Source organism: Falco punctatus (assembly GCF_963210335.1).
Source record: "Falco punctatus genome assembly, chromosome: 2".
Taxonomy (NCBI): domain Eukaryota; kingdom Metazoa; phylum Chordata; class Aves; order Falconiformes; family Falconidae; genus Falco; species Falco punctatus.
Window position 1 is genome coordinate 121,774,434 of NC_137581.1, and position 13,533 is coordinate 121,787,966.

Sequence of the window (13,533 nt, forward strand, 5' to 3'; positions counted from 1 at the left end):
CTGGAACAAATGAGAAGTTCTCCTCTGGTATGAAATAAAGGTACTTGGGTACTGCGGAAAGATGCTCGAATTTGAACTCTTTTGACAGCTGTTTGCTGAGTCTGGGGCTGGACACTGGTTCCTTCTTCCCTTGTTCCTTGCTGGAAGTGGGGGACCTTGTGTCGTGGAGCGCAGTCCAGCACTCAGATGGGCAGTGAGCAGGTGGTGCATTGTTTGTCAGGCTATTTCAGATCATGGAAACCGTTTGTCCAGATTTAGGTTGCTATTGCTAGCAGTGTGTCTTTTAGTTATGAGGAAGAGAAGAGGTTGTTTAAAACTTAGATGACTCCTGTTTGCCTTTGGAGAACGCCAAGTGAGATTTAAGAAGGAATGCTTAAAGATCACAGGCAGCTTCCCCTGAATCTATTTTATGCAATTCTGATGTATTTCCAGTGTGAAATATTGGAAAGAGCTGGCTCAGCAACTCAATTCAGCGAGACATACGCAGTTACACTCGAGAAGGGGTGTCTGGGGCTCAAGCACAGTGAACAAGAGGGACAAAGAGACACTTAGTTCTGATTTCGTTGATGTACTTTGTTTATATCCTCGCTCTGCAGCCTCTTGGGTGTAGTGCATCCAGGACCCTGGGGGTGCGGAGATGATGTGTGTAAAAGCTGGTCACTCCTCCAGTACCTCCGGAGTCAGGGCAGGAGGGACAGAAGTCAGTGATGGTCTCTCAAGCACGGGAGATCCTCCTTGCCAGGGGAAAGGTGATACAGCGAGTAACGAGCCCGTGGCAGTGCACGGGGGTAACCCTGAGTTACCGAGACACCTTTGAAACTTTCAGGAGTATACTGGATGATGTAATTTTCCAGCTTCTGCTCATGGAGTCTCCTATCTGCGATTCCAAAGTGGCCAGAGGACACAAGTGGTCAGTGGCTTCGGAGAGGAATAGACTGGGGAGGAGCTGTTCCTGGGCAGGGGCACTCAGCCGTCCTCAGGAGGACAGAAAGGAAGAGCCCAGTAGACTGATACAGATATAAGGAAGAAATCTGTTAGTCTCCCAAGCCTTCAACTTGCTTTCTTCCTCCTTGCCCTGCTGCCATGTGTTAGGCTGTACAGGACTATATATATATTTATTTTTTTTGTGCATTAATAGTAAGTTTATAAAAAAGTAAACCCATATTGCCATTGATGATGATTAAAAAAAAAAAAAAAAGGTTGGCTGTAGAGGAATGCAGCTGGGTTAATTAGCATTGATAGTATACAACTGTGGGTTGGCTTCAGGGGCGGGGGGGGTTGGCCAATGTAGATACAGTGCAGCTGTGGCTGGTTCTGTGAAGCGGTTGAGAGCCGATGAATAGAGCAGCCGAGGAAGAAGCAGAGAGAAGAGGGAGAGTGTGCCCTTAATGCGGAGAGACTGGGAGAAGGCAGCAGAGGGACTGGCGTGAAGAGTATGCTGGTATGAGATGGTAAAAGACCTTGTCACAGCTGGCTAGTTTGGAGAGTGCAGTGGCAGTTGGCCTTGGAATCCTCTCTCCTTTTTACTTCTGGTGGCCGGTAAGCTTTCCCAGCAAACTCTTTTCACCTTCAGCCAACATCTGATGAACACTGTGGAGACAGTAACAGCGATCTCTAGCAAAAGAGACAGACTGTGGATGGGGGTTCGTTCTTCTGGTTCATGAACTGTATGGCAGCTCAGAAGAAGAGTCAGTCAGACTGGGCTCATCCCTCAGAAGACAAGGAAGACAGCTTGTGAGGGTGACTCATGGAGACCAGTGCCATGTACTTCCTAGTGTACAAGTAAGCCTGGGATTCAAGCTTGTTACCTCCCTTGCCCATGCCCTTTCGGCAGAGACCCTCGAAAGGCCCGCCGCCTTTCTGAGGCTGGCTTGGCACAGCTTAGGGGCAGCCTGGTGTTACAGTTGCCTGTTGTAAGGGGCTGCCAGGGGTGACATCCCTGCGCTTCCGCTGCCACCAGCCACTCGCCCTGCGTGAGGTCTGGTGCTGGCGTGGCTGCAGCCTGCTCAGCTGCTGTGGTGGCCATGGCCACGAGGAGGAGGAGGCAGCAGGCAGGCCGGCCGGGCTGCAGTGCCCACCTGGTGCTCGTGTTTGCACTACAGCTGGAAGTAGGGCCTTTCCTTGGGGGGTTCCCATTTAAGATTTCATAATATGTCTTCATCCTGCCTTGAGATGCAAGTGAACCATCATCATTTCTTCCATGGTGCTTCTTATGGTCTGAACGAAGTTCCTCAATGTGTTTTTCTAACCCCTTCACGTAGGAGTCTCTTAGTTGTACTGGACAGAAAACGAATCCCCTTCTCAGTTGCTGCTCAGTTTCTAAAGCTCTGGCAGTTTGCCAAGAATCTGAGCTATTACCAAGTAAGATTTCATGACAAATGACATCCAGTCTGCTAAAACATTCACTGATTTTCTTCACTTGCTAGCTTTCAACTTCCCAAATGGTTTTGAACTCTTAAAAGCTGTCACAACCCATCTTTAGGATGCTGACTTTCACAAGCTTTTCAAAGTGGAAGAAGGGGTGGAATTTACAAGGTGGTATCTTTCCAGGCATAAATATGTACCTGTTTTGTTACCTGGTCTGTTGCATTAGGATTTTCAAAGCTACTACCTGACTGATGAATAATATATAATGTTGCATCTGTGGATTAATAAAGACTGCCTTTTCCCCTTCATATCCTTTTACTTATCTTTCACTTAATTTTTTTGAGGTTATCTGTCACGTACCCTTTCACTTACCTTTTTTCAATAGGTACCTATTTTAACATGGAATTAAGAAATACCAGCCCTGCTTGATCCAAATACCAGCCAGATTTTCTCCCTCTCACCTTCTCTGGCCATCATTTTACTCTGCTCACAGCTATTTATTGCATGAATGTAGCTATGTCATCCATACTCAGGGTGATGCTTAAGAAACCATACTGTTCCTCTTTATTCAAAATAAATAATCTTAAAGCTGTGAATTTACAACTTCAGAATACAGAGATTGCAACAAGGATTGAGTACCTGTTGGATGGAAATATTCCAGGTGCCGAAACTGAGTTACTCCCTTCTAATTATTCAGTTTGATGGGTGATAATGTTTCTGGCAATGATCAGGGAAGTAACTCAGTCCCCAGCAGAAACTTCTGCGTTTGAATACAATTTAAGCACTGATACAGCACTATTAGAGGGAACTGTTGCTGTGGATAATTCCAGGGCCTCCCCAAGTCTCTCTGTAGTTAGAAGACATGAAGAGGAGAACAAGTAGAAACATCTTATTGTAAATAGTTTTCTTTCAAAACATAAGTCTTTTTTAGGTCTTGCAGACAGTCTGGTTAAATTTTGGGAATGGTGCCTTTGTCTAATTATTACTGAAGAGACACAATTACTTGCAAAATATAATTGTAATTGCTTACACAAATAAGTATAGTTAATTGTTGATAGTATAAAATAATAGTATAACAATACTACAGATAACTTGCAGAAAATGGCTGCATATATTTTTATATAATCGGATATTATACCAATCTTGTAATTTTTCATCTTCTAGGTAATGGGGTCAGTAAGGCATTTGGGACTTTTAGATGGAAGCTGGGGTGGCATGTTTCTGTGTGTTTGGTTTTATTTTTTTCTTCCTTCATCTACAAGACTTGTTTTAGTGGGAGATGACTTATTCTGAAAGAAGCGTCAGCAAACTTAGCAAGAAATATGTATTTTTACAGTGATCCTATGGACTGTAGTGCCATTACTGTACAGTACCAGTGCTATTGCTTATTTTGGGGTCTGATGGGATAGGTGTGTAACTATACGTGGTGAATGCAGTGCTACGGATCCAAGATTATGTTTTAATTGTTCTGAAAAAATGCAGAGATGTCATACGACTTGAGATGTAGTTTATCAAAAACATCTTCTTTCATCGTTCACTGCTTAGTTTAAGTCAAGGGAGGTTTTGGGAAGATTAGGTATTTTCACCTGTGATCCTGCAGCTGTCAATCACTGTGCAGCATTCCAGAAAGATAAAGAAATATATTGCCTGCCTGTAATACTGTGGAGAATGGGGAAGCCAGGGATTTCTCTTAGAATGAATTTCATATACCAGTGTTCTAAAATGATAAAAAAATCTGTTTCAGCTGTACTTACTGCCAGTCTTGAGATTGTATTGTGACAACCATTCAGCTGAAGATTTTATCCCTATTTTTGAATGCAAGGGTAGGAGATGGATTTGAAACACAGTAACAAAAACTTCTTTTTTCTCATTAGATCCTTCAGATGATCAAGCTCTTGAGAAAGCAAGTGGTAACAGGACAGCACCACATCAAGATTCAGGTTCCAAACCTACTGTGACAAAGAAAAGAAAGCAGGTTTGTAAATTTAGCAGTTGTGTAGAGCACAGAGATGATAATGCATAGGGAAACGTAGTCCCCCTTCATTCAGTAAGGGGACAGTTTTCTTCACTGTTTGTCTGATATGTTCGTGTAAAAGGATTGTTTCATTACATTATTTTGCCTTATTTGGAAGTGATCATGGGCTGGTACATTTCAGTAACAACTTCACTCTCGTTTTGTGTGAGTTGAGATTGGTAGGTCTGTCTCCTACGAAGGAACTATCCAGTAATAAAAGCCTGGGTGGTGCTACCGAATGTCCTCCCCTGTAACCTTTTCCCTTTCCCTGCACACATAAGGTCTTGAAAGCTATATTTTTATATTGTACAGCATCTACCCAAGCGCGTCCCCAGTGCAGTGTCCAAGTGAAGAAGAATTTGGGTCTACATAGATGGATGTTTTAATAGCCTTTCACCACTAAAAGCTTCCTTTAAAACCAGTACCGTCTGTGGTGTTCAGCATTACATGGAGTATGCCAGGGGAAAGGCAGCAAGGTCTTTGAGAGACAGCATCACCCCAACTTGAGCAAAAAAGAGTTATGTAGAGGTCAGCTGATTTTAAGAAGTCTCTTGTTGGAAGGTAGATTTCTTCTGTCTTTCTGATACTGTACAGCAGAATTGACCAAATGGCTGTCAAAGAGCTAAAATTACACTGGCAGCTTTCTCTCCTTGAGGTTATGGATATTAATTTTGACCCTTAGGTCGATAGTAATTCACTGTGTGATGCTTAGGCAGTTGCTCAAGTGGAAAACCATTTGCAGCAGTGTTCTTTTTTTGTAACAGAGAAGTGTAAACAACACAGTAGCAATTACTACACTTCTGGGTGTCTTTCCAAGGAGACCGAAGGTGAAGTGAGCCAAATACCTGAGCTGGTTTTGTGTTTTGTTTGGGAAAGAGAGAACTGAGCAACACAGAAAATTGTACATGCTCTTTGTACATGGTCTCCCAGGGGGTCAGATGCTGAGGACATCAACTCTGTGAGGATGCAGGTAGAGCCACTTTTTATCACCATCATCTCCACTTAAGCATTTAGGACTAAGTTAAGACGGTTTGGAGGAGCGGCTTTGCTCTTTATGTGAGAATATCAGAAAGGATGACCAACACATGTTATCCTGCCGAGGTGGACTGGGACTGCTCAGCTGTAGCAGAACACCTGCCACAGCTCTTCCTGTCATAAAAGGATATCAGTGCATTTTGGAATCAAGTAATTTATTGTTTAGCCATGAAACTCCAGGAGGCAGTGCTTTATGGGAGCTTCAAGTCATGGGTACGTGCCTGACTTTTAGAGCAAAACATTTGCAAAATCAGATGTGTTTACAGAAGGCTCATAGTTCTGTAGTTCTGGTACATATAACATAACCCATCTTAGTCCCTGACTTATTCACAGGCTGAAAGCTGTTCTGCAGTGGGCTTGGCACCTTAAGGCCAGTCAGGAGATAACCAAATAGAGTTCCGAACATTTATGTTTCTAGTCTGCAGTCTGTCCTCGGACTTAAAGTGAAATGAATAATTTGTCTCCAGTCTGAATGGTGCATTGATGTGTTTACTTTGTCACAAACTCCAAAAGTCAGACTATATGGCTGACCTAGAATATAAGCTTTCACACACACGCAAGAATGTTTTCCCTCTACAGTTGAATTTCCAGTAACTTGGCAACACATAAAGAAAAAAAAAACCGTTAGAAATATAATACAGGAAATATTTTATGTTCTGTCTATGATTAACAAACAAGGAATTTATGACATTTTAGTTCATAAATCAATTGTCTCAGCACAGATTTCCTGTTTTCTGCATTTTAAGAACTTCCATGTAAAAACAGCATAAAAACACAGAGCACAAGGGAGCTATGTCAAAAAGTGGTTGGTTGTTTGCTCTGTCTCTTGCATAAGAAAAACATGCAAATGACCTTTTCTTAAGGGTGTCATGCAAAGAGCTATTGCATAAGTAGGTAGGCAGCTAACATTTGGATAAGGGTCAGAAGTTCAGTGCAGATCAGATACCTAAATATTTTAGACTACAGATCATCAAAGATGTGTAAGTTTACAGCCATTCACTAGCATTAAGTTTCTCTTTTTCTTAGGGCATTATTTTGAATGTCTGAATAAAGTGGATGTATTATTGCTGGACTAATAGTATACTACACCTACATATATATAAGCTGTCGTAAAGGAGGTAATTTTGAGTGCTTCTCTGAGGAAGTAAGGCTTTGACTACAAGCCTGCTGCGTACTTCTGTTCCTGTTGAAAGAAAGGGGTTGTATACTGCCTCCTAAAAAGAAGCTGTGGCATTTGGTGATACTTTTAAACAGCTGAATGAAGGGTTATCAGTGAAAAAATGTTGTTTCTCTTAGAGAAAATGTTTCAGATCTGTGGCACAGTTTTATTCTTTTCTTATGCAGATATCAGTTGCAGGGAGTCTTCTGCAGATTTACGTAAAACAGTTGGTAATGTATACAAAGGGAGAAATGGGCCTGCAGTGAACGAGTGGCAGCTTTCAATAAGCTGAAAGAGTGGTAGCACTTTCTAGGATAGGGAACCATCATACCTTATCGGAGGAGAGAGGTCTAGGATGGCCCTTTTCTGGCTTTTTGACGGTTTGGTAGTTTCCCTTGACTAAATCAATCCAAAGGCTTTTTCTCTGCATAAAATATGATGTTGAACATGGAATTTGCAATTAAAACACCTGACAAGTGTCTTTGAGTGTCTATGGACAGCTGGGATGCATAAGGGTAGGGCAGGAACTGAAGGCAGAGGGTAGCTCTGTTTCAGTCTCAGTGTCTGGGAATGCTGATGGTAGGGATAAGAATGAAGGAATGTATGGTGGTGTTTTAAAAGCACTTGAATCAGAGTCAGGACAGAGGTTTTCACACAAGAAACAGAAGAAAAAGAAGAAGCTTGTGTTAACCCTGGAGCGATTTTGTTGGTTGAAGTGAGTTTCTGCATGCAGTCATTTCCTTGATTTTTAGTGAAGACAGTACCTCTTTATACCTGAGAAGAGCACACAGACAGGTCTCTGTGGCTGAGGCAAGATACGGTCCCTGCCACGACTTGTCATGGGTGGGTGCTGATCCAGGCTGCACTATATTCCAGCCCGAGCTGTAGGGTGCATTGCTGGCTGTAGCTAGTCCCCAGCCGACTCTTCTCTGGTAGTTCCTAGATAAAACGTCAGACCTCAGCCAGTTTCAGGGCCACTACTGCTGCCCTACGTGCCCTATGCAAGTACATCGGCTGTGGTTGCATCACGGCACAGAAAGCAGGAGAAGCAGTAGGTTACTGGTTTGTGTTGAGCATGGTGGTGTCCTGGTTCTTATAGCTAAATGAGCCAGGGAGTGGGGAGGAAAAGGGAAATGCAGGCATAATAGGAACAATTAAACTCTATAAACAAAATTCTTCTAATAAGGATATGAGAATAAGCTTGGAAAGGTGCAAATATACTGGGGAGGATCGTGTAGTGCCAGTTGTTGTGACGAGTTCCTCTGTTAAGGGAGGGCAGTGCAAGGAAGGCTCCAAAAGACTCTGACATCCTGCACTTCTCTTAGCGTTTCGTTGGTCCCTTGGCCCTGTTGGAGCTGCCCTCACAGGGGAACAAAGGAGCAGCCTCTTTGGCTTTCAGCTGGGCTCCTTTTCCTGCTGATGCTTTTCTTCCAGGCTTTCCCTGGGGAGCAGCGCTGAATTTGTGGCTCCTGAGCTTTTAATGCCCCGTGTGATGAGACTTCTCCATGGTTTCTCACAGGAGCAGATTTTTCCAGGCAAATGCATCCTAGTATCAAGGAGCTTTTTCCTGCAGTTCAGTGTATGTTCCCATTGCTCTTCAAGTCACTTACTAAGCTCTAAAGCCTGTCTATGTAGATTAATTTGCATTTCTATGAAGTGGAAGTCCCTAGGAAGGCAAAAGAAGACTGCTATGCTCAAAACAAGGAAAGCCTGTGCCTCACTTCCTCTGTTTTGGGCAATTTTAGATGGCTCAGGACACACCCGAACTCTGGCTTATGTGAGCAGGGACTCTGGTACAAATGGACTGATTCAGCTTGCTCACTCAGGGGGTTAATGATAGCAGCACGTGTTGGATGAAGATTATTCTGAAATGCACCGTGTGTTTTTCTTCTGTGTATTTGATCCTACATGCCGTGAGGAGACAAAGCAAGAATGGGGTAGAACAAATTTGAAACATGTTTTCCTAAATTTTGCATTACAAATGTAAAAGGAAATCCAGAACATGATTGTTTCCAATTATTCTCGCCCAGTTCTGTAGTATCTTTTACCATCTGGATGCTCACCTTAGACCCAGTTATTTTAAAGCACTATTGGCAAAGTTTAGAAAAACAATCACACACAATAATAAAGATGAAAAATACAAAGTTTGTGAAAGTTTTGTTCATGTTTTCCTCTTGTTTGATGTTTTTCTTTAATGTATCAAAACCTGCTTTTCACCGTTTTATGGAATTGTCGTTACAACTTGCATGTTTCAACTTTCTGTTCTTTTATTGCCCTCTCGGTTACAGTAACACAGATGTCAAGTCCAAAATTACTTCAGATATATATATATAATTTCTAAGAATTTGATCCCTTCTTCAGGTAGGGACACTTGGGTTTGTTTTTGCCTAACCCCCAGCATTATACTTTCTGTATCCACTCTTACCTCCCTTCAGTGACACTTTCTTCCCCCCCCAGGGTGATCAGATATCTGATGCTGAATCTTTTTTTCTTCCTTTCTTTTTTTATACATGCTTTGCAGCCTACAGAGTGTTTTCTAAGTCAGCCTGAAGAAAAACAAGAGAGGACTCTAAAGGCAAAGAGGAGAAAGAAGGTATGAATGTCCTAGAGCGTGTTTGGGGACTGGGCAGTGGGTACATGTGCTGTTACAAGATTCAGAATCGGGAGTGCCATGTGGTGATAAGTCAATGGTCGTAATGTTACAGCCTCTTTCAGAGAAGAATGGAAATCCTTGCATTTGTGGCTTCACTGAAAATACCCACTCCCAACCTGAGCTGTGGAATTGTGTCTGTACTCCACTGAAGGGTAGTATATGTCTACACCCCACCTAGAAGTGTTGCACGCCAGGAAAATGTAACCACATCAAAGGAAGGTGGAATTTCAGTTGCTGCAAAATCTGTCCTATTTCAGTGATGTGCTCAGGCTCCAGCTGCTGTGAATGTCATTTGAGCCAAGAACTGTCTTTGTTTGCTTTTCTGCTTATAGCATAAGTATATAAATAAATACTCTGTACTGTCCCTCTGGCCGTGCTCCATCCTCACCCCCCACAGCAAACACGCTCTGCAGTTTAGATGGCCATGATATGACACCAGGCAAGGTAATTGTCTTTCAGGACAGACTGTAAATAGTTGGCTCCCTCACAGGGCTGAGAGGTGGCCTCTTAATCATCCAGGGAATGGGGGGAGGGAGGAGTGGGAGTTTGCTTTAAATGCAGCTCTGGCAGAAGTGACCGTGGTCCTTGTTCCACTGCTGTCAGAGCAAAAGCATCCCACAGCAGAGACTGGTGAACCAGACCTAACAAAAAGATGCTGTTCTCGGGCAGACAATAGGCTCCTAGTTACACCTTTGATTTCAGTGGGGCTACACCACTAAGATGACGTACGCAGCCCATCAAAAAAATCCATCAGGAAGTATATATTGGGTTGATCTATGGTTTCCAAACAAAGTGCTTTCTCCAAAAATGAGGAAAAGGAGGGGAAAGACCCTTTGCTTTCAAGCGTCTGGAATGAATTGGAGGAAAAATAATAAAACTTCCTGCATGAGGAACATTTCCCCACAGCTCTCCTTGAAGGAACAGAGTTTGCTCAGGTGTCCTTGCTCTTGCTCGTATGGAATTTCTTGTTAGTATCAGACTTTTCCCCTCCAGAGGGCCATAATTCTCCTGAAGGAACCAAGTGGCCCACCGAATGATGTAATGGTCCTGTGGAATGGCACCTTACGCTGAATTACCAAGTAAAAGGAGCCTGATGGTTCTGTCGTGCTGTCCGCTAGAGCCGCGGCTCCCTGGGCTGTGGCGCTGGGCTGGAGCAGAGGCCTGTGGTTGACGGGGAGAAGAGGGAAGCGGTGTGGCCATGGGCCTCGGGCAAGGGCTGCCGCAGCTGCAGGTGCCTCTCGTCACACTTTGGGAAGACACTTGTTGCATGGCAGAGAAGTACGGTGGGGCCAGGTGAGGGTGGATCTTGGGAAGGAATGCTGCACGTTCAGGCACCGTAAGCACCGGCCAAACAGCCAGGTGCCCACTGGAAAGCCTCCGGGGCTGCGGGGGGCTTTGCGCCTGGGCAGAGGTGGGCTGAGAGGAAGGCGTAAGCACTGCATCTCGGTGTATCCCACTGTCGGAGATTCTGCTGGCCCTTAGCAGAGGTGAAACGGGCAGCAGCCCAGGTGGCAGATGGCTGGGAGACATGGCTGCCTGCTTTGCCTTCGCTGTGGGGTGGATGGCTTCAGCAGCCCCCGCGCAGCTCTTCCCTGTCCAGCCTTCTGCCCCTTGTGCTGCCGTTACAGGGGCGCTGGGGGTGCACTGGGCAGGAGGGGGAGGCCAAGTGTGGGGAATGGAAGAGCAGGAGGGAGTGCGTGCTGGGATAGAGCGAGGGAAAGAGGGATGGAAGCGGATCTGTCCCCTACATTCACGCTATAGCGCTCTTTAAAATGTCAGTTCATCTTTGCCGTCCCAGACCTTAGCCAGCTGAACTTGCACTGAAGGTACTCGGCGCTCCTCCAGAGCTGCCAGAAATGCTTCCAGGCCCACCTCATCCCTCTGTGAAATCTGTTTGCCTCATAGCTGTGTACCCTATTGCTCCATCCTAACCACGCTCTCCTGCTCCTTTTCACTTCTAGGCTTACACTGCCATGCATCCTCATGAGAAACCTTAATCAAGGGAATCGCTTCTCAGGGAGAACAAGGGAGGCTTCACATTCTTGCTGTTGTCTCCAGGCTGCTTCTCTCCTTGAAAATCCGCTGTTCTCTTGAATGCTGGCAGATCATTCAGGCAGTGAGAACCCTGGGCTATTCTACCCTCGTGATCTGTTTAATTATGGGGAAAAACACAGCAACACTTCCACTTGAGTGAAAATTCAGACCTGTTATCTGCTGATATTCTTCAGGTGTAACACACAATCATTACGAACTCACATCCAGGCTTTAAAAATTATTAGTTTGGTTTAAAAGTTTATACATTTTGGAAGAACAAAGCAGCTGCTGAGCTCTTTCTGCTTGACTTCTGGTTTTTAGAGCTTTTAAGTCATTTTCATCACACTTGCATGGTATTCTGTGAGTCTGGTTAGCCATCTTTCCTTCCAGAATAGATAGGTAGGTACCCTGGTTTAATCAACGCATAACCAAGACTTTTATAACTACTTGTTTCCTGCTGTTATGCTTTAAGAATAATAAATAAAAACAAATGATTAAATAAACCCTGAATTTTCAAACTGATATTTAAGTGTAACAGTGGCAAAACTCACAAAAACAGCTTTCTGTTATGTTTTTGTTAAGGAAGCATTTGAGGTGAGTGCACGTGATTTTTTTGTCTTCAGGCTCACAGAGCATCTCATCAAAGTATCTGAACTTGCATCTAAAATCTGCATTCCTACTAAAGACAAAGGGAATCTTGTTCCCTTGTAAAGTGTTTTTTCTAATTAAGCTGTAATTAATCCAGTATAACTGTATAAAGTTATGAAGGAACACTTATTTACAGTGTTGTTAGCTAGCCAAAGAGCAGAGATGATAGAAATGCCATACTTACCCATTTTACTTGGTTTTTTTAGAAGAAAATTTCTGATATTCTGGAGAAGTCTGCTCTAAAACCTGGTGTGCCTGCAGATCTACAAAACTTGCTAAGTCAACATTTTGGTGAAAACCGTTCCGTGATTGAAATAGAGGAATTAAAGCTGTCAGGTAACTTATGCTATATTTAATAGATGAATAAAAAATGCTTTTTTCATGATACTGTTGAGTACTTTTTCTACAGGAGAAAGGATTTTTGGGGCAGGTCCTGAGTTGTACTTTTTTATGATGATATTTGCTTATACTCTGTATTCATCTGCTGGTTTAAGTAGATACGTTAGTTTCCTTGGAATAAATGTGAGGATTCTTGGAGTTACAGAAATGAAAAGCAGCATTGTTTAAATCTGTCCTTTTATTGTGAAGTATTAATTTTCAGAAGCTCACTTTTCCAATAGAAAATATATGATTCCTAATAATAGCTTCCAAGATGCTAACTGAGAGAGCGAAAATGTAGTTTGTTTCTGGGATTATCTGAGTTGATCTGGGTGCATAATAAGAAGGTTGACAGGAGTAGTCAAATAATGAGGCATCAGTCTGACGTGCTTATGAGATGTTGAACACAATGGTTTTTCAGGGAGTGGCATGAAATTAGACGGTGGTTTTGGTCCAAGTGTAAAGTGACCAAGTTTTAACCACGACAAGGACCCTTTTCGTTTCCCATATTCTGTCTCCAGTTAAGAGCCAGTGATAGGAAAGGCAGAGCAGGGTCAGCTTCTGCCAGTTGGAGGCTGCATTAGAGACAAAGGCAATGTTGAACTTCTACCTCTTACTCTGCAGATAAAGAGGCACTGTCATCTTATTGGCACTGTCCGTTATTTCTTGGTAGAGCTTATGAAGAGCAAACGGCCTGGTAACTAACCTGCATACACCTTTGATACCTCTTGAACCCTTAGTGACCTGTGCCCAATATAGGAGCCTTCTAGCCCAGCAGTGCTTTCTCTCTTTTAATGTTTAAGTCTGTCTTTCTACATAAATACACTTCTCCTTAATATCTGTGATTCTAGGTTGACCCTTCTTTATTTCTGTGGGGCAGGTTCAGCTTTCTTGTTGAATCAAGAAAGGCTGGAGAATTCCCATACAGATTGCTTTGAAAAGCTTGTGTTAAATATTTTTAGACCTTCAGGGGTTTTAGCAAACAATAAATTGCTTTGGTTTCTTTCTTGCTAAGAGAGCCCTTTGGGCTAGTGAAGTGACCCATTTCCATATGGATTGGCTCTTGGGTTGTATTGGAGATGGTTTCTCTTTCTTTTTGTGCTGGGAGTTGAAGGCTTAGAGTGCCAAGGAGTTTGCAAACTTCTACAGCTGTCAAGTCATTCACGTCGAAGCACTGACCAAATAACAAGCAACTACTTGGAGTTGCGTGTTCTTGTTAACTGACACGGCAGAGGAGGTCGTGTT

General features: G+C 43.4%; 1 protein-coding gene across 5 annotated transcripts in view; it reads left to right on the forward strand.

Annotated features, from left to right (window-relative positions):
• The window catches only part of CMSS1 (cms1 ribosomal small subunit homolog), a gene marked incomplete at its 5' end in the record, with an annotated part of 239,809 nt that overhangs the window by 214,526 nt on the left and 11,750 nt on the right, over positions 1 to 13,533 (forward strand). For all 5 annotated transcript variants that reach the window (XM_080376004.1, XM_080376003.1, XM_080376002.1 and 2 more), the window contains 3 exons: positions 4,242 to 4,342; positions 9,097 to 9,168; positions 12,117 to 12,246. In XM_080376004.1, the coding sequence (XP_080232130.1) occupies positions 4,242 to 4,342; positions 9,097 to 9,168; positions 12,117 to 12,246 (303 nt within the window). The remainder of the gene's footprint in view (positions 1 to 4,241; positions 4,343 to 9,096; positions 9,169 to 12,116; positions 12,247 to 13,533) is intronic.